Below are 21,482 nucleotides of genomic sequence, written 5' to 3' on the forward strand. Positions count from 1 at the left end.
GGAGTGCAGCTCTGTAGGAGGGGGAGAAAAAGAGTGATTCCCTGAAGTAACAATTGAGACCATTGACAATGCTATTTAGTCCAAGAGTAGTGCTTAACCATGTATGAAACCAACCAAAAATCAGTTGAGAACGTGCGGAGATCAGTGCATGCGTGTGTGTTTGTGGTATGCTTTCCCTCTTGACACTCCAGTTCTCTTACCTGTGAATCCTCCGTCGGCGATGTTGAACATGAATCTCGTCTTGGCTTTCTTCTTCTCCTCACTGACTCCGGCCGCCGCTCCCTCCTTCACACTATCCCCGTTCTGCAGCTTGGCCAGCTCCTCCGCCTTCGCGCTATCCTTCTCCTCCTTTTGCTCTGCAGACAGAACGAGGTTGAAAATGGGGCGAGTGAGAGAACGGAGTGAAGCAGAAACGTGGACCGACACAAGGCACGGGACCAACAGTATGTCCTTACTGCAGTTTGTGGATTGACGAGTGCAAAATGAGAATGATGGCGAGAGGAGCTACCTTTCTTTTCCTCCGAGGCAGGAGTGGTATCCATCTTCTCAGTCTTCTCTTTCTCTTCTGCTGCAAATCCAGAGGGATGGAGAGAAAAGGGGGGGGGGGACATTAGCAAACACCAAAACGAGCGTCTAATAGAATGCAATAGAAACGGCACTGTGGAAAAATTGAGCTGAACCATATTCTATTACGCCATCACCTTTGGCCTCGGAGTCTTCCGATTTGACCTCGGACACGTCCATCTTGGCCTCTGCTGCTGGAGACTTGGTCTCCTCTCCTCCCGGAGCAGTCTCCTCTGCAGTCTCGCCGTCCTTCTCCTTTTCCGCCTCTCCGTTGGTAGGCTTGTCTGTTTCCATGGGCTCTCCTTCATCTTTCTCTTTCGGTTCAGGGGAAGGAGTCTTCTCCTCGTTATCGGGGACCGCATTTACCTGAAAGAGAGGAACATTTCGTCGAACCAGAAAGCACAGAGAACAGCACAGACGTTTTAAAACTTACTAAAAACGAACCATGCTGGACAAGGAGCTCCATCTCAAACTTCACAACAATGATATTTACTGTGGTATCAATACCCCATGTACAAGTATGATAGATTGGTTGGCTTTGGTCAGCCATTGGCTTATTCTAGTCTATTGACCAATGTGGATCAAGTGTATCATTCTTTACCTCTGGGTCTTCCGTCTTTCTGGACTCCTCCTTCTCCACCTCGCCATCCTTCTCGCCATCCTTCACGGCGTCCTCCATCTTCGAAGGATCGTCTGCTAAACCGACAGGATATCAGCTCTTAATCCACCTTCCACATCTCCAAACACTGATTGACAGTTACACGTTTTACACACCCAAGCAAGTGCCACTTTTTCCAGGGAGGTTTCACTAAAACCAGCATAGCAGCAGCAGCGCTTGAGTCAGTGGTTTGACCCTGCATGTCAAGAGTCCTGGAACAGTGAGAGGGTGTGGAGGCAGGGGGAGGGAGGGGACAGAGTTGGTTTACCTGGGGCAGGCGTGTTGGGTTGCGTGTCTGCGGGTGTGCCAGTGGAGGGAGTTTTGGGGGCTGGGGAGGGCGAGCACACAGAGGGGAACAGGGGTTAAAAGCATCATCGCAGGAGAGGGCCTACACTCTGCAAAGACGCGGGGACGCACTTGCAGAGATTTTGGGTTACAGACCATAGGTCATTACAGTAGGGAAAGACGGATTAGCCGTAGGAAACGCAGGAAGAGCCAGGACCGGGGAGAGGGTTGTGGAAGAGGGCGTATGTAGCGGGCTGTACCTGTGGCGGGCGTGTTGGGCTGCGTGTCTGCAGGCGTGCCCGTGGAGGGGGTCTTCCCTGGGAGTCCGGGCGGGCTCCAGCTGCAGCGGCAGCAGCCTTTTTACTCTCCTCCAGCTCCATCATCCAGGGCATGGACCACTGGCCGTTGACGTGCTCGAACTCCTGGACCTGGTGGGAAACACGGTCAGGGACACGCTACACTCTCACTTCAGCGTACGGCAGCTGAGTAGAATTCCTCCCAACTATCCCAAACCAGGAGCGGGGCTCTACCTTCTTGCGGATCAGCGACATCACACCGATGCGGGTGAGTACGTGTTGCCGCGACAACCCTTCGCGGGGGACGCCGTCGGCGAAGGTCTCGGCTCCGTCGGCGCCGGGCTCGCACAGGTGCCTCATGAAGAGGGAGACGTACGCCCTGCGAGAGAGAGAGAGGATCCGATGTAAAAAAAATATAGAGGACAAATTCAACCAATATCACAGCATTACTATTGTGGATTTACACTATAACATGTTAGTTACTCACTTGAACTCTTTCTCAGATTTCCCGCGCAGGTCTCTGACCAGCCACTGGGTGGTGAAGGCATCCTGAGGAGGCATCCCATAACGCATCACAGCATTCAGGAAGGCCTTCCTCTGGCGAACGTTGAAGCCCAACACCTGAACACCAGAGAGGCAGGGTTAGCGTGGAGTTAACAGGTAGTCCACATATTGACCCCTGACCTCTATTTCTATACAAGCCAATTGAATGCCAAGAGACAAGTGGTGGGTCAGCCCATCTGTAGATAAGCTAAATAGCAAACACATTTCAGGATCACGCAGAGCAGTGGTTCAGAGTGCAGTGATCGATGGACATTGAGAGCTGACCTCAATGTTGCCTCCCACTCTGGCCAGCAGGGGGGGCAGTGGCTTGTCCCGGTCGCCCCGCATGCCTTTCCTGTTGGGTCTGCGAGAGTTGGCTGCACCGCCAGAAAAAGGAAAACACGAAAAGTTATTCTCTTAAGTCTCACAAACCACACACACAAAACACACACACACCCACTCTTGTAAACACCACCGACAGAGACGCCATCTGTCCACACACACTTTCGCTTACCTTCTGCCCGCTCATCAAAGTCCTCGTCACCCTCCTCGGAGGCCACAGAGTAGTCAGAGTTGTTGTCCGATTGGTCATCCTGCCAATCTGCTTGGAGACAGAAGACACAGGGCGCAATTTCAGTACACAGTCCAGAAACTTCTTTGAACTTATTAAAAGATGAACATTTAAGGGGGGGTAGGAGAGAAGATTCTACAAGGAAGTGGACTTTGAGTAAAAGGTTGACAACCAGACCAAGCACAGAGCACTAGAAGGAAACCAACATCACAGATATGGGGGTGATGTGTCAACTTGCCCACAAGCAGTGCCCCGAGTGTGAGTAGCTGACTCAAACCACATGTGGGACATTGTTTTCAAGTTAGTATGTGTACAGTTAGGAGCCGAGAAGAGATGTACTGTTTACCCGACTCAAAACAGGGAAGGGGTACAAAACACAAACAACCACAATTCAGTCACACACGCCAACTCATTCTTCAAATCTCGTAGGGTTCTAGGATTAAAGAGGGCCATTTTCATCCTCTCGGTGAGGGGCCTGAGATCATGGAGGCCGTGCAGTGCATTGTGGGTAGTGCAGGTCACGCCCATTGCAATGCATTGTATTCAGGCGTCAAAAGTCAACAAGGAAAGCTGCCATTCCGACAGAAAACTAACTAGGACTTGGAACAGATACCCCACTCACGTTAAATGTCATTCTGAATAGCTTGGATTGTTGCTGGGAATAAAAGATCACGAGCATGTGTCGGAAGATTTACCAGGCTTTCTGAGAACTGACACAGAGGCTTTCTGAAGAGGTGAGGCAAATGGGAGGAAGATTCTAACTGCCACCACAACTGGAGAGACGTACCTCATGCAGGAGGTGGAGTAATCAAACCAACACAAACACCTGACACCACTCAGTTACTAAGACTTCACCAGTGAAACTCACACCACCACTCTTTCTCTCACACACACACGTAAGTAAGTAATGGCGCTCGTTGTTGTTACCCCGTCTACTACCTCGGTCCTCCTGGGAACCGTCGTTGTAGTTGACCTGCTTGCGGATGCGCTTGCCCTTGCCCAGGTTGCGGGCCAGGTCCTCCTGCTGCTGCTCATAGTGGTGCCTGAGCAGCTTCTCCCAGTAGTCTGGGTCGACACTCTCCTCCTGCTTGATGATCTCCCTCTGCACTTCCTCCTCCTGAGGGGAGGGGGCAAGAGAGAGGGAGGGAGGGAAGGGAGAGAGAGGGAGGGAGGGAAAGGAGAGAGAGGGGGGGAGGGAAAGGAGAGAGAGGGAAAGGAGAGAGAGGGGGAGGGAAAGGAGAGAGAGGGAAAGGAGAGAGAGGGGGAGGGAAAGGAGAGAGAGGGGGGAGGGAGGCAAAATGAGAGCCATTGATCAAGTGTGCAGGTGTCAAATGAGACGTCAGTTACACACACACACACACACACACACACACACACACACACACACACACACACACACACACACACACACACACACACACACACTACAGCAAGGCCACTTGGGAGTCAACCTTCTAAAAATGTAAAACGTCACTCTGGGTCAAAGTGTCCGCTAAATGACGTTTTTTGACCGACCCCCATAACACAACTTACCGCCTCCTCCTCGTCCTTGACCACGTACTGGGCCACCTTGAAGGAGCCGAGGTACTCGTTCATGCTCCCGATCTCCGTTTCCTCCGGGGTTTCGGACTCCTGGTTCCTGTCCAGCAGCCTGTCCACCGCCATGTCATCGTAGTGGATCACCTGGCTGTCCTCCTCCTTGTTCTCACCTGAGGGACATTAAACATTTTCAGAACACGGTCCAAACATTATCAGAACGTTATGATGAACGTGTTATAAACATTGTCATTACCTTACGTTGAACTAAATCTGTTCTAGACATAGTCACATCGGTTTACCCAAAATGTTGATAATTTCACCTAATAAGCACGAATAAGTAATAACCAACAAACTATCATCTTATTTGACTGTTCGTATCTGCTGGCATTTGCTTGTTTTCTGTTCACCTGCAACACGCTTCCAGTAACCTGCTGTGGGCAGGTAAAAAAATAAAATAAAAAATATACAATAAGACAACGTTTCATTGCTCCCTTTCAAGACAACTGAGAAGTGATTTGACAGATGAACAACTATCCACTCCATCCATGTTTACAACAGCAGGAGCCGGGTATTTTTTTTTATACCTTCTTTGTCCCCCTTTCCGAGCTCGTCCTTGAACAGCTCCTCCGTGCCGAACTTGAGGATGTCGTCCAGCTCCTGTTTGGACATGGAGCCAGTCTTAGAGCCCAGACCAGGACGCACCACCAGGTGGGTCAACATCATCTTCTTCTTGGCTACCTGGAGAGGGAGGGAAAGTGGGACGTTTCAATGTCTGCGTCGACTTTCTTCCTGCCCGTATGAGCCAAGGAAATGTAATGAGTCGCGCTGATGACAGACGATGCTCGCTTCCACACACACACACACGACATTCATCGGATCCAACAACAAGGTAGCAATTCTATGATACAGGCGGCTGTGTTGCGTCGTGAAGAGGTCATTGTGATGTTGCAGGAGAGGACAGCCTCTTTACCTGAGTGATCCTCTCCTCCACAGAGGCCTTTGTGACGAAGCGATAGATCATCACCTTCTTGTTCTGTCCAATACGGTGAGCTCTGCTGAACGCCTGAGATGAGGAACACAGAGACAAACAGTATGACCCTTTCATCCTTGCAACCACCTTAATTAAAGTTGATATAATAGAGAACAAGGAGATGGTGAATGGCCCAATCATAAACTGATCCATAAGCACTTGGATTCGACGGGTGTAAGCAATATGGTAATAGCTCCACCTTGCCCTCTGACAGCCTAGGTGGAAGGTCCACCATAGTACTTCTACTAATCAAATTCTCGAAGATCATTGGGCTTGATTTGAGATTGGGCCGGTGTGTGTGATGGTTCCAAGTGTGTTACCTGGATGTCGTTGTGGGGGTTCCAGTCGGAGTCGTAGATGATGACGGTGTCGGCGGTGGCCAGGTTGATACCCAGACCTCCAGCTCTCGTCGACAGCAGGAAGGCAAACTGCAGCGCTCCCGGAGCTAAGGAACAAAACAGATCAACCACTCAGACCAAATCACTATACGTATATATCAATCACTTTCTACATCAATAACTATCTATATTTACATCAAATCACTTGCTTTCTCTTTATAATCATTCACTTTACGGGGATTACACTGTTTTTTCTGGCCCGCCAAAATCCAAAACAAGCAAAAAAAAAAAAAAAGTATAATCATTATTATTTTTGGGATGGAAAAACCTGTGTTAAAACTTAGAGTTCTCAGTAGGTGGAAACAGTAATGGTGAAACAGTAAGTCTGCAATATTACAACAAAGTAGTAAACAACCAACACTGTTTTTCCTATTCGGACATCATTGCACGCGCGACAGAAGAACACAACATGTGCTGCAAAATAAAGTATGCCGCTCCTCAACAATAACGGGTTGTGGGGGGGCGTCCAGTGGCGCCGTTTCCACCTACTGAGAATTCCATCTCTAAAAACGACTAAAAACCCGATACAAACGGTGTAAATAAAAATGGTAAAAAAGATAAACGGACCTATATATTTTGTATTAATATCACGTTTGAGAACTAACCAAAGCTAGACAATCAGGGAGGATAACCAATTCCCCCAAAAACTATTGCAACAAAGACTCAGAACGTCTTTGGAGCCCTGTTTTATTAAAATCACTAGTATTCTTAAGACCAAACTAACTTGAGATCGCATGCACCTGCGTACTAAAACAAGCCCGATTTCAACGAAAACACCACAAGAACAAAACAGCGCTTTAGATAATCGTACATTGATATCATTCCGCCATCTAGGTTGTCTATTCCCACACAATTGAAATAAAGAACTAAATCAGGAGCTTCAGAAAACGTAAGGCTGATGAATGTAAAATAGCTTACTGTAAGAATAGGAGTAGCCTAATAGTTCTGCAGACTAGGTCATACAAAATGTTTCACCATTATTTTTATTTTTATCAAATGAAATGACATTTAACACTTCAAATAAGCAGTATCAGTCAAAAGTTTGGACACACCTACTCATTCAAGGGTTTTTCTTTATTTTATACATTGTAGAATAATAGTGAAGACATCAAAACGACAAAATAACACATGGAATCATGTAGTAAACAAAACAAAAAAAATGTGTTAAACAAATCAAAATATATTTTATATTTGCCTTGATGACAGCTTTGCACACTCTTGGCATTCTCTCAACCGGCTTCATGACGCAGTCACCTGGAATGCATTTCAATTAACAGGTTGGTATTCTTAAATTAATTTGTGGAATTTCTTTCCTTCTTAATGCGTTTGAGCCAATCAGGTGTGTTGTGACAAGGTAGGGTATACAGAAGATAGCCCTATTTGGTAAAAGACCAAGTCCATATTATGGCAAGAACACCTCAAATAAGCAAAGAGAAACGACAGTCCATCATTACTTTAAGACATGAAGGTCAGTCTATCCGGAACATTTCAAGAACTTTTCAAGTTTCTTCAAGTGCAGTTGCAAAAACCATCAAGCGCTATGATGAAACTGGCTCTCATGAGGACCGCCACAGGAAAGGAAGAACCAGAGTTACCTCTGCTGCAGAGGATAAGTTCATTAGAGTTACCAGCCTCAGAAATTGCAGCCCAAATAAATGCTTCAGAGTTCAAATAACAGACACATCTCAACATCAACTGTTCAGAAGAGACTGTGAATCAAGCCTTCGTGGTCAAATTGCTGCAAAGAAACCACTACTAAAGGACACCAATAATAAGAAGAGACTTGCTTGGGCCAAGAAACACGAGAAATGGAAATTAGACCAGTGGAAATGTGTCCTTTGGTGTGATGACTCCAAATTTTTGATTTTTGGTTCCAACAGCCTTGTCTTTGTGAGACAGAGTAGGTGAACGGATGATCTCCGCATGTGTGGCTCCCACCGTGAAGCACGGAGGAGGTGTGATGTGTGAGGGTACATTTCTGGTGACACTGTCAAAGATTTATTTTGAATTCCAAGACACACTTAACCAGCATGGCTACCACAGCTTTCTGCAGCGATACGCCATCCCACCTGGTTTGCTTTTAGTGGGACTATCATTTGTTTTTCAACAGAACAATGACCCAACACACCTCCAGGCTGTGTGAGGGCTATTTGATCAAGCAGAGTGATGGAGTGCTACATCAGATGATCTGACCTCCACAATCCCATGACCTCAACCCAATTGAGGTGATTTGGGATGAGTTGGACTGCAGAGTGAAGGAAAAACAGCCAAGAAGTGCTCAGCATATGTGGGAACTCCTTGAAGAGTGTTGAAAAAGCATTCCAGGTGACTAGCTCCTGAAGCAGGTTGAGTGTGCAAAGCTGTCCTCAAGGATAAAGGGTGGCTACTTTGAAGAATCTAAAATAACATATTTGTTTCTCACTTTTTTGGTTAACTACAAGATTCCAAATGCGCTATGTCATCATTTTGATGTCTTCACTATCATTCTACAATGTAGAAAATAGTCAAACTAAAGACAAACCCTTAAATGAGTAGGTGTGTCCACATTTTGACTGGTACTGTATATAAATCCCTCTTGATATTAAAGCAATGATAGGATATATACACACCTAATTTAGATCTGAAGACTACAACTATATAATAGTCACTGAAATTGCAGTATACATAGTGATCTCGTTAGAGGCTGAATGAGGAAGTTAGTGTGGGGTGAGCCTCACCATTGAATCTGTCGATGGCCTCCTGTCTCATGCCCCCGGTGATGCTGCCGTCGATACGCTCGTACTTGTAGCCCTCGTTCTCCAGGAAGTCCTCCAGCAGGTCAAGCATCTTGGTCATCTACGACAGAGGGAGTGAATGGGCCCGTGTGAGGTGTGTGCTTTTCGTATCCAAGACCTTTGAAATGTTTGGATCCTTCTTAACGTAATGTGATTCGTGGACTCAAATAAAATATTGATAATGTGCGTGTGTGTTGGTTCACTAACCTGAGAGAAGATGAGTACTCTGTGCCCGCCGTCTTTCAGCTTCCTCATCATCTTCTGCATTAGCGTCAGTTTCCCGGCAGACTTAGTGAGGGCGCTACCGTCGTACATCCCATTGGGCATCTTTGGGGCTTCCTGTTTGGGGTGGGGAACCAATCAAGAGTCAGAGCTTCAGCTATATAGAGCCTTACAGGAAAATACTACAAAAGTTATAATGCATATTATGAAAATGCTTTTGAACGCAAATAGTATCTAGGATGGTATATACAAAATGAATGCACCACTACCCCACTTAGCCATCACAATAGCATGGTCCATTCCCATTCAAATGTATTAATAAGTGGGTCATACCATGGCAGCCACAGGGAAGAGGTAGGGGTGATTGCAGCACTTCTTGAGGTCCATCACCACGTTGAGCAGGGATACTTGATTTCCACCACTGCGCGTGTTCAGGGCCTCAAAGTTACGGGTGAGGATGAATTTGTAGTACTTCCTAAAAACAGATATTGTTTATTTAAATCCACAATTAATACCCCTTCCACAGTCCAATTATATTGTACAGTTCTCGTGAGTTGAGTATCCCAAGGGAAGATTGCGTTTAAGTAACAGTCTATGGACGACGACTAATCATTCTAATTATATATTTGATCCCATCACCATTTTAGCCAAGTTAGACAGCACATACAACTGGGTCAACCAGTTGTACCCCTTCACCACACCCTATCCCTCCATGCACTTTCACTCACTTCTGCATGGGGCTGAGCTCCACCCTGACGATGAGCTCCGTCTTGGAGGGCATGTGTTTGAAGACGTCAGCCTTCAGCCTCCTGAGCATGTGGGGTCCCAGCATGTCGTGCAGCTTCTTGATCTGGTCCTCTTTGGCGATGTCAGCAAACTCTTCCAGGAACCCCTCCAGGTTACTACACAGAGAGGGGAAGTTGCAGGGAAGTCAGTAAAGGTTTTAACTCTAAAATAGCTGGTCTAAGATGAGTGGGGTGTGATACAGGTGATGTGAAGTGGTCGTTGGGATTGAGTGGGAAAGTAATGTGGACTGGACAGAACACACACACACACCTGAATCTCTCTGGCGTGAGGAAGTTGAGGAGGTGGAACAACTCCTCCAGGTTGTTCTGTAGAGGTGTACCGGTCAGTAGCAGCTTGTGCTGGAGAGGATAGTTGTTCAGCACTCTGAAGAACTGGAGGGGAGAGAAAGAGTATTATTCATCTAAAAATGAAACACTTCTGTATTTGTCAATGGTACTTTCAGCCATACCAGTTTAGCTGGAGTTTCATTGTACAATGAGGGTATCCAACTAATGAGAAATAGAATTTGGGATTCCTCATTGCCCTTATATACTTCCAAATTGATAGTTTTCCTGAATAATGTTGCACATAACAGGTAAACTACCTCCATAACACAACTCTAATCTCTCACCTTGGACTGGTTGTTTTTGAGCCTGTGGGCCTCATCGACCACCAGACAGGCCCAATCTATGGAACCTAGGATGGCCATGTCGATGGTGATCAACTCATAGGACGTCAGCAGCACATGGAACTTCACTGATGAGTCTTTCTACAAGGCCATGACAGGGGGAACGGTTAAAAACGTGACACACACCAGCATATCATTGAAGGAGTGATACATTTCAAATAAAAATGTCAATATATCTCATTTGTCGATAACAGTTCTAATTCATCGGTTCTTTTTAAAAACATCTCCCCCCGTAATTCTCACCTTCATCTTAGAGGCCCTCTTGCCTCCACGTATGGCGTTGTTCTCGAAGGAGAACTCGTTCTCTCGGATGACGGCTCTGCTGTCCTTGTCTCCTACGTAGGTCACCACGTACATGTCCGGGGCCCACATCTCAAACTCTCTTTCCCAGTTAATGATGGTAGACAGGGGGGCGCTCACCAGGAATGGGCCCTTGGAGTGACCCTATAAGGGGGAAACAAAAAAGTTAATGAAAATAAGATTATTTGTATGGGTGGCCCCAGTGGGAATCAAACACACTACCATTGGTGTTGCAAGTGCCATGCTCTACTAACTGAACCACAGCTAATTTAACTTAATAAAATATAATTTCTCATGTAACATTTCTATCATTCTGATGTTAAAATATTGTGTCATCAAAGACATTGCATTCTACACTCAGATCAATAGGTGGCAGTAGTCTCCACGTGATCACCACCAAAGAGTGTTAACACAAAGCTCAAGCTTTATGTCGTCAGATTTCACCTGACATATTTGGGCTGGTTGGTATTGGTCTAAAGGGCTACCTAGATGGCATTTCTGATCAGTTCCTGTTGAAATAATGGCTACCATTTGGCCTTATAAAAAAATAACAACAAAAAGTAAACAATGACATTTATCATCAAGTAAAACGGAAGAAACTATAGTTGAACATGCATCTTTCTATAAATAAAATGGGGCCAATATGATGTTGGGATTAACATTTCAAAATGGTATGAAACACACATTTTAAAAATGGATACAGTTCCACGTGTGTACTCAAAGGAATATGCAAATTGGCCCATAACTCCACCTAGGCAACAACATAGGCCTAGGACTATACATCCTTTAAGAAGGGCTCATACAGACATTGGCAAGTCAAATTCAAGGACTTCTTCAAGCATTTAATTGTAATTTAAGCACCTCAATAGTTTACAAAACTGTACATGTGGGCCTAAAATACTGATTAAATGTTCAATATCCACTAAATGGCCAATAGTATGTGGACACCCACACGTCAAACATCTCATTCCAAAATCATGGGCAGTAATACGGGGCTGGTCCCCCACTTTGCTGCCATAAACAGCCTCCACTCTTCTGGGAAGGTTTTCCACTAGATGTTGGAACATTGCTGCGGGGACTTGCTTCCATTCAGCCACAAGAGCATTAGTGAGGTAGGATGCCACCAAAAGTGTTTGATGGGGTTGATGTCATTGGTCTGTGCAGGCCATTGTCATGCTGAAACAGGAAAGGGCCTTCCCCAAACTGTTGCCACAAAGTTGGAAGCACAGAATTGTCTAGAATGTCATTGTACGCTGTAGCGTTAAGATCTCTCTTAACTGGAACTAAGGGGCCTAGCCCAAATCATGAAAAACAGCCCCAGACCATTATTCCTCCTCTACTAAACTTTACAGTAGGCACAACACATTGGGGCAGGTAGTGTTCTCCTGGCATCCGCAAAACCCAGATTCGTCCTTATGACTGCCAAATGGTGAAGCATGATTCCTCACTCCAGAGAAAGAGCTTCCACTGCTCCAGAGTCCAATAGTGGTGCACTTTACACCATTCCAAGACGGTGATCTTAGGCTTGTGTGCGGCTGCTCAGCCATGGAAACCAATTTCGAAGCTCCCGAGGAACAGTTTGTGTGCTGACGTTGCTTCCAAAGGCAGTTGGGAACTCAGTAGTGAATGTTGCCATCGAGGACAGACGATTGTTACGCGCTCCAGCACTCGGCTGTCCCGTTCTGTGAGCTTGTGTGGCCCATCACTTCACGGCTGAGCCATTGTTGCATCACATCATCACATTCGGCCGTGATTGGGAGTCCCATAGGGCAGCACACAAAAGGGTTAAACATAGAGTTTAAAATCACCTCAGGAATTTTACTGAGTCATGGTTCCCCCGTATATATTAATGTAGTGACATGGGGGGGGGGGGGGGGTAATGGCAGATTTTTTACCAATGACTTGTCAACAGCTGTAACAAGTTATCCAGCAATGGAAATCCTCCCTGGTACCCTAGTAAACAGAAAGACCCATATCCACTTTCACCCTTATTCTCTCCCACACACACACCTCTTTGTAGAGTGAGTAGAGGAACACGGCAGTCTGCACAGTCTTGCCCAGTCCCATCTCGTCAGCCAGAATAGTGTCTGTGCCCTGTGCCCAGGAGAAACGCAGCCAGTTGAGACCCTCCAGCTGGTAGGGGTGCAGGTTGCCCCCCGTACTGTCCAGGTAATCCGGCTGCCGCTCAAACTTGATGGTGGGCTGAAGAGGGGGAAGATAGAGAAGAACAGTGAGTTACTATGGATGTCAAGACACACCACTAAGCGGGAAATATGCACCATAAGGGATTTATCATGTGTTTGACATAACATAAAGCCGCAGAAAAAGAGATGCTAAAAGTCCATTTTAACGTAAGATACGGAGCAATTTATGACGACCAGGAATACCTGGTAAATCACGAGAAACCATATCTCTGATAAAAGACAAGCCGTGTCGCCAATCCAACAAAAATGACAACAATCAACACTTACATCAACGACAGGATTCTCAGGAGGCCGGTCCATCCTCTTCGTCTTGCCTTTCACCTTGATCTTCTTCCCTGGTTTACCCTCGTCGCCCATCATCAGCTCCCTGAAACAGACGAGAAAGAACATGGTTACCCTCGGAAACAGACGAAGAAGAAACTCCTTCTCCATTCCACCTATACAATGTAGAGTAGGTGGCAATAATGCATTAATTACCTGTGGTTCCAGTACTGCTGTCTGAAGACGTCAAACTCTGGGATGTCCATGTCCTCAGCCTCCCAGGTGGCTTGGTCGTAGGCCAGGTCTTTCCACTTGATGAGGTAGTGTACGTTATTCTTCTTGTCCTGACTACAACTCACAAACAGACAAAACTTGGTTAGCAACGTTGCCAATTAAATCCAGTAGGCATGCATGCATGGATGGATGCATACACATTCAAAATTAGTCGATTCGGCTATTTCAGCCACACCCGTTGCTGACAGAAGTATAAAAATCAGGCACACAGCCATTCAATCTCCATGGACAAACATTGGCAGTAGAATGGTCTTACTGAAGAACTCAGTGACTTTCATCATGGCACCGTCAAAGGATGCCACCTTTCCACATTTCTGCCCTGCTAGAGCTGCCCCGGTCAACTGTAAGTGCTGTTATTGTGAAGAGGAAACGTCTAGGAGTAACAAGTGGTAGTCCACACAAGCTCACAGAACGGGACTTCCATGCACTAAGCGCATATTGCGTAAAAATTGTCTGTCCTCTGTTGCAACACTCACTACCAAGTTCCAAACTGCCTCTGAAAGCAACGTCAGCACTAGAACTGTTTGTCGGGAGCTTCATGAAATGGGTTTCCATGGCCGAGCAGCCGCACACAAGCCTTTGATCACCATGCGCAATGTCAAGCGTCAGCCGGAGTGGTGTAACGCTCGCTGCCGTTGGACTCTGGAGCAGTGGAAACAGATTGCCTGGTGTGATAAATCACAAGTTTGGCAGACGCCAGGAGAACACTACCTGCCCCAATGCATAGTGCCAACTGGAACACCGACCGCGAGCCAGGCCTAATCGCGCAACATCACTGCCCCACCTCACTAATGCTCTTGTGGCTGAATGGAAGCAAGTCCCCACATCTAGTGGAAAGCCTTCCCAGAAGAGTGGAGGCTGTTATCGCAGCAAAGCGGGCACCAAATCCATATTAATGCCCATGATTTTGGAAATGGGATGTTCGACAAGCAGATGTCCACATATACTACATGACCAAAGGTATCTGCAACTGATTGGTTGAAATGATTGCTTTGACCCATGAGACATCTGCATCACAAGGAGAAACCCTTTACCTGACAAAAAAACATGCAGATTTCATCAAGTGTGCAGGGAGTTCTCCTTTCCATTGAAGGGAAAATCCTGACTAGACACTCATTCACAAAGTAGAAGACTGTGTCTGGCCTTGCTACTCAAAATCTGCTGCTATTTTGGAAATGTTAACTCTCAATGAGACTAAAAACACATTTGAACCCCATTTAGCAGCCAGTCCGGGAGTCTCGTCTGACCTGTGGTTGAGTATGCGGTGGATCATCATCCAGGCGATCTTGATGCCAAAGCGGTAGTACTTCTCCTCCATCTTGGCGTAGAGCGGGTCCTTGGCCTTCCTCTTCGTGCTCTTTTCCTCATCGCCCTCGCCAAAGTCTACTGAAGGCGGCTCGTCCATGTCGTTCTTCCTCTGGTAGTTCCTGAACATCACCTGACAGTGCAGCTCCAACTGGAGGCAGGGAAAAGGTGGGTGAGAAGGAGAAGTGTGTGTGTGTGTGGGTTGTTGAACGTTGGTGCGACAACGCTCCTCTCTAATCCATTTCAGTGACAAAGAAGAAGCGAGAGTGTGTGCGCCGCGCCTCTGAAAAGCAAAACTAACAACTCAAAATGAGGGTAGGTGTGTATGGGTGCGATTGCCTGCAACGTGGTGGCCGAGCGTAAGCCTGCGTACCTGTGTGTGTGTGTACATACCTGCAGCTCAGACACCCAGGAACAGTGCCAGTAGGACATGTTGCTCCACTTGGCGAAGAACTCCCTTTCAGGGCGCCCGGCCAGAGGGGCGGGGTCGGGCTGGTCAGCCGGGAGGTCTGGGGGGCGGGGGATGGGCGTGGGCGGAGGGGGGTCGCCCCAGCGCCACGTCAGAATCTTCTGCACCTTGCCCTTCATGGGTGGACACTGGGGAGGGGAGGAAAGCGTCAGTGAACAGGTCAAATGTCTTTAAACCCGCTCGCTTTTCAGGACAAACGGATCATAACGACATGGTGAAAACTCCTCGTCTACAGATAAGATAGGTAATGTTACATTCATTGTGTTGAACCATTTAGTCGTTTTGTTTTCCCAATACACTACCCAAGGGGTTAGGGAGCTAGGTTTAAATTTGGGAAGCAGAATTCACTTTACCATGTGTAACTGGCTGTGCCCCGTGGTCCCATCCCATTGATTTACTCACAGTGCAGCGTGGGCAGATCCACTCTCCGTTGGGAATCTCAGGCAGGGGCGGGTTGAGACAGTGGATGTGATAGGAGGAGGGACAGGAGTCGCAGCAGAGCAGCTCGCCACCATCCTTACACACCCTGCAGAACTCCATGTGGTGGTCGTCCTCCTCCGGCTCTGCCTCCACCTCCTCCTCCTCTTCTTCTGAGCCCTCCTCCCGCGCCTCCCACTGTTTGCCCTCCTTCTCCTGTGGATGGGAGAGGGAAGGGGTTCACGTGGATTGTCGTTGAGCAACTGGAAAGGGTTAACTGTTTGACCGGTAGGGAAGCAAAGATGGTTACACACTTGAGCAATTTGAGAGCTAACAGTACCAGCATATACCACAGTACTACCAGCTAGCGGTTTATGATCATTGACTTATGTTTGTCAATATCAATAGCTCCTCATTACCCTCGACCAGATTCCTCTGTATTTTGTTGTCACTCCGATTGATCATTCTGGTTGGCTGACCAGTACCATATTGTCCGGTCACTTACTCCACAGAGCCGTTCATTGGCTAAGGAAGGTGTCACTCACGCAGTGTGGGCAGCTCCAGGTGCCCTCTGGGGCGTTCTCCATGTCGGGGTCCAGGCACACCATGTGGTAGGCCCGGGGACAGGTGTCGCACAGAATGATCTCCCCTCCCTGCTGGCACACCTCACAGTAGTCCTGGTGGTCCGTCTCATAACCGTCACCGTCCTCCTCGACTGGAGGGAAGGAAGAAAAGGACAGAAGTGGGTGAGAGCAATTAAAACTTAGATACGGTACATTCCCTGAATAACCCACCCCCCACACCCAAAAAAGGAATGCATGTTCAACATTTTTGTTGTTTGACAAGCACCCTAATGAAATACCTGCGAGGCTATAACACTTTAGCGGTTACATATTGTGAGGAACGCACATTTGAATCAATCAGAATGCATTTTATAAAAGTGCTGTAGAATGAAACGTTAGGGAATGGACATTGCTGTTCATCGTTCCCTTTTACTGTGTAGGTGGAGTCATTCATATGCAATCTAGGAAGCATTTCAAACTCCTGGGCGATATGTTTCGATACTCTCTTCTAGTGGCTCAGTAAGACTGAGTGGTACTGGCGGAGTCAAAGCTAATTGGACATGCACACACATCCAAACTACAGCTGTGGAGTCTAGCAACTCAAGACCACTTTTAAATTGGGTTTGAGACATACTGCATCACAGCCATGGATGAAACACAACTTCTTGGGGTGGAGATATGTATCAGAGCCATGAAAGAGACACACACACACACACACACACCTGCAGAGTACAGACCCTTCTTCTTCTTGGGCTTGCTCTTGGGCTTCTTGGATCGGCTGCTGCGGCTGTTGGAGCCGTCCGACACGGACACGCTGTTCATGCTGGCATCGTCAAAGTCACTCTCCACGTCAGGCTCATCCTCTTCACTCTGATAGGAGCAGCCAGATAGAGAATGGTTAGGAACTTCGTTGTAAGGAGAAATGTGTCTAGGTTGAAGGCCTCTATGCCAAATGACAAAAACATTTTTGTCATCAACAACGAAGTCAATATGAGCCAAGAAAGAAGTGACAAAACAGTGGGGCCAGGAACTGCCAGGGACCTCACAATACGTATGTCCTGATACGATATGTATTGCGATTCTCACAACTCTATATGCATTGCGACGCGATGTTCCAAGCACTTACCGAGGAGCGTTTCCTCTTGCTGTTGAAGCCTCCTAGTTTGATCTTAAGCGGAGCTACCTTCTTTGTAGCCACTTTCTTCTTCTCTGCGGGCTTGGGGGTGGGCCTGGACTTCTTACGAGCATTAGGACCTTTGCCCTCTTTGGTCTTGGCCTTTTTCAGAGGCGGGGCGACCGGTGGCTGGGGCTCAGCGACCGGGCCGGGGGCGACCTCCGCCACCATGCTCTCCACGGCGGCAGACACGTTGGCGGCGACCAGGGCTGCAGTAGCGGCGGCGGAGCCTCTCAGGGGATTGTTGGTGCTGAACTCACGCCACTTGGCACCCAGTACCATCATCATCTTGGACACGGCAATCTTGGGGTTCTTGGCTGCGATGAGCGGTCTGAGGGAGAGATGGGGGTGGATGGTGAGTAATGAGGACAACAACAACAAAAAATACGTAAACAGAGTGAAACGGTAGACGGGATCAGGGGGAGAAAGGAGACAAAATATTTGAGAGAGCAAAAGGTGGGGTGGAAAAGCTTAAAATATAATTCATGCAGCAAGCATTGACAAGGACAATCTCATTTACCTGACATATTGACTGAAGGCCTTGTAGTTGGTGAGGGAGCGGTAGTCCTCGTCGCTGAAGACGTGGTCAATGTCCTCCATTCCCCAGTCATCCAGGAGCTGGGACGACGTCTTAGGCTCCTAGATGAGACAATTCAACATGAACGTTTGCTTAAAATGTGGTTCTTTCCAGTTTTTTCTTTACTGACTGGTCTATTGTGGTGGGACTATTTCTTGCCCTCTGAGTGTTGCCATTGTGTTCAATAACTACTGGGTCTTTGTTAACTCTCGCACGGCTTTGGACAAAAGCACTTTCCTCCCACCATTTGGGACCATCGGTTATTTTAAGCCGCATGCAGTTATACCATGTGGCAAGAGCTTGCCTTGACAAAGGGCCAATTGCAGGTAGTTTGGTGTTGCCACGGTGACAGTATGTCCTTGCATAAGTGCACTTACCACTACCAGTGGTAGTCAACTCAGTATGGAAGTATTGATAACTTATCTACATCTAGAGGTTACAAGTAGCTTATTCAATCACTTTCTCGGGAGCTTTGAGTTTTAGTTGCATAATGACAATTCAATTAACACCATTAAATATTATTTGGTCAACTTTAATGGCACCTCCCCCCTCCACAACTCTCTCCACCCTCGAACTAAAAAAAAACTCACCAAGCTATCGTCGTCGTCGTCCTCATCCTCCTCTTCCTCGGGTTCAGGGTCCTTCCTCTTGTCCTTTCCTCCGCCGTTTCTGTCAGTGCTGGTGCTGCTCCTCTTCTTCTCCTTGGAGGTGCTCCCCCTGTTCTTCTTCTTCTTCTTCCCCGGGTTGTAGTCGCTGCCCTCGCTGTCAGAGCGGGGCGCCGCTCGCTCCTCGTCCCTGTCCACCTCGGGGGTCTCCATGGGCTCGGGGGAGCTCATTGGCACATCCTGGAGAGGACACATGGGGGGAGGGGGGCTTATGAGTAAGCCCATTGGCTTCCAACAGGTGGCGGGTCCCTCCACTGGCAGACAAACGGAACATGGTGCGTCCCAAGAACGTACAGATATGATTAGACACGTGGTCATGTCACTGTAGCCTACCTCTCTGCGAGAGGTCCGCCTCTTGCTGCTTTTGTTCTCCCGGCTCTTTTTGGCCTTCTTCTTCTTCACCTTCGGGGCCTCATTCTCTGACATCTCCTCTTCCTCATCTGCAATGAGGTCAGAGACACAGCTTAATAATAGCTGTAACAAAGAAGGTCAATTGAATATCCTTGCAACCTTGATAGCTGCAAAGTCATATGGAATCGGGTTCCAAGGCCTATTATATAATTGCTCACGGTAGATGTAAGCAAATGGCTATTGGCATGGAAATCAGCACCAAGTAGCCATGGTCTGACATGTGATAAGCTGTCTGTAAGTCAAAATGAGGGGTGCTGGGTGTCTAATTAAATGCCACCTGAATTCCACATCAGCATTATCTGGGTAATGTTTGAGTCCAGTTAGCCCAATTGTAGAATTGGATGTCCCAAAATCAAAATTGGAAAAGATGGCTCTTCCAGGTTATTATTTGGATTAGAGTCGGGTTATATATAGTCAATGATTTTCACATGTGAGAGGTTTGAATGCAAAAAAAAGGTTTATTTTAAATTTTTACTAACGACTATCTAAAAGGTGGCCTGGCGACGCCTGCTATGTCTAAAATCGGAAAAATCAATCACCTTAACTTCCCCATCGAGGTTTCTAATGGGATATGCATTGCCATCCTATCCGAACCTGTTGTGTAGTAAACAAAGTAGTCAGCTAGCCTAACGGTTTTATTGTCCTTCGCCAGCTAATGTAGCCATCTACATTATATAAGTCAAATGCAGTGACACGTTCCGTAAAATGTACAGACAGAGTGAATTGGCTGCATTTGTTTCTACCACGCAAAGCGGCGCTACCAAGCACCCGATGATAGGAGGAGAAAGTCGCCGTCGTCATCTGCCATCTTTCAAGCTAACTGGCTGGCTCCATCTTGTCATCGGGCACGTAAAAATACCGGTAACATTTGCTAGGCCGCAAGAATATGCCGGTGGGTCGGCATGATTTGTGTAGCCAAAAGTTGAAGTTCTGTAAATTGCTTCCGTACGGGAAAACATCTGTCCGTTTTGCAAACTTACATTTCAAAGGCTACGGCTTGCAATAAAAACCGAAACAAAACGTCAACTAGCATTGTTAGCACACGCAAGCTAGGCTAACGCGTTAGCCGGCTGGCTACAGTAGTCAGTCACTCAACTAGCACAGCTTAGAGGCTGGTGTCCACTGTTCCTGCAACTACTTAGCTAGTTAACTTTTCCATAACTAGTTGACCAACTAACCGTAAACACTGTGATTCTTCTTGCTTAAATAACGTTAGCTTACCACAACCTGACAAGTTAACTAACCAGTATCAACTAACAACCTACTTGTATGTTAGCTTGTTATCCATATATTCAAATTCACGTCACCTTCAAGTTCTTTACATCTTTGGCTCAGTTTTACGATTAACTCGCATTATTTACATAAAGTATATAACATTTTGATAAGTTAATTTCGTTGCCATAAACATTTGTTGAAGTGGTCCTACCTTGCATTAGAGGTCGGTCCTCTGGGGCTCCAAAATCATCCCTATCGTCCTCGCTTCCAGACATAATGTTAGCTAACTTTAAAATTTAGTTCGCTAACTTTAAAAAAAAAGTTTAATTCCGTGTTGCCTCCAGAGTCCTGTCCCAGTATTGAGTCCGTCCAGGTGGAGCGTGGAGTCGGGTAGGACAGGTCGGCAAGGAGGTGGAAATAAAAAGAAACAAGAAAATTGAAGTGAATATTCAGAACTGATTTCGTGCATTGAACAATATAAATACATAAATTGCCCCCTAAGTAGGTGAAATAACTTTCTGATGTCAATTGTTTTAGCCAACACTAGGCTACTCAAGACTACCAGCCTTTCAATCTATGCGTAGTCTCGCTACATTATAGCTAGCTAGTTAGCCATTAGACATGCCATCGTCGTGCTACTAGTTTTCCGTCCCACACTTGGTTAGCTAGCCCGCTAACTCCAGCTCAATCACCGGCTAGGTTCAGAAACGAGTCACACATTCGTCCCAAAACATATCAATAAATGACGAATTTCAATTGTTTTAATTTGATAATTGAATGGTCCAATATCACAAATACAATTCTAAACAAACTACAGTAACGTTACTCACAAGTTGAATGGTTCCACTGTTTGAAAACAGAAACAACGAAAGGAGACGTTTGCCTTTCTTTCAACAGTTTTTCTATTTTGGGTTACAATAGCTAGCTAACGTTAGTTCCAATAATTAAAATGCAGTATTTGTCTTATGTTTCCTGGCGATGCACACGACGTCGCCGTCTCCCTCTCTCGCATTAAACACCCGCGCACACACACACAAAGAGATCAGGGGGCAGACATCCCATAATAACCCCCCCCCCCCCCACACACACCCCTCCCCCACTCTGCATAGTTACCTTGCAACATACAGACCATAATAATCCACCCCCCTCCTCCCTCACATAGAGTCTCTTCCCCATTCCTCCGTGCCCCCCTAGCAACCAACGTTACTATGGGAACACTCACCCCCACCCAACATCCCATAATAATAATGAGCATAGTCACTGACATCCCACA

The 21,482-nt window shown here is 46.8% G+C and overlaps 1 protein-coding gene across 14 annotated transcripts; it reads right to left on the minus strand.

Annotated features, from left to right (window-relative positions):
* Window positions 1-787: 787 nt before the first annotated feature.
* On the minus strand, window positions 788-21,253 carry LOC124012327 (chromodomain-helicase-DNA-binding protein 4-like). Of its 14 annotated transcripts, none has more exons than XM_046325813.1 (35): window positions 21,040-21,253; window positions 20,421-20,557; window positions 18,917-19,023; window positions 18,509-18,763; window positions 17,862-17,980; window positions 17,294-17,672; window positions 16,905-17,037; window positions 16,150-16,319; window positions 15,590-15,820; window positions 15,112-15,315; window positions 14,661-14,869; window positions 13,336-13,467; window positions 13,126-13,225; window positions 12,665-12,856; window positions 10,598-10,798; window positions 10,298-10,435; window positions 9,937-10,058; window positions 9,609-9,782; window positions 9,214-9,355; window positions 8,866-8,997; window positions 8,602-8,719; window positions 5,807-5,931; window positions 5,427-5,519; window positions 5,041-5,194; window positions 4,864-4,887; window positions 4,451-4,626; window positions 3,845-4,034; window positions 2,861-2,950; window positions 2,632-2,732; window positions 2,291-2,424; window positions 2,038-2,182; window positions 1,768-1,935; window positions 1,491-1,550; window positions 1,166-1,260; window positions 788-930 (listed from the first exon to the last, which is right to left on the minus strand). In XM_046325813.1, exons 2-34 carry the CDS (start codon window positions 20,482-20,484, stop codon window positions 1,228-1,230), a joined length of 4,815 nt encoding a protein of 1,604 aa, XP_046181769.1. In that variant the 5' UTR covers window positions 20,485-20,557; window positions 21,040-21,253; the 3' UTR covers window positions 788-930; window positions 1,166-1,227. The 14 variants fall into 14 exon arrangements, with proteins under 14 accessions (XP_046181769.1, XP_046181770.1, XP_046181767.1 ...); XM_046325814.1 differs by having other exon boundaries at window positions 2,632-2,723; window positions 3,857-4,034; window positions 16,890-17,037; XM_046325811.1 differs by having other exon boundaries at window positions 3,857-4,034; window positions 16,890-17,037.
* Between the last annotated feature and the right edge of the window lie 229 nt (window positions 21,254-21,482).

The sequence above is a fragment of the Oncorhynchus gorbuscha genome, linkage group LG24 (assembly GCF_021184085.1).
Source record: "Oncorhynchus gorbuscha isolate QuinsamMale2020 ecotype Even-year linkage group LG24, OgorEven_v1.0, whole genome shotgun sequence".
In the NCBI taxonomy this organism is placed as follows: domain Eukaryota; kingdom Metazoa; phylum Chordata; class Actinopteri; order Salmoniformes; family Salmonidae; genus Oncorhynchus; species Oncorhynchus gorbuscha.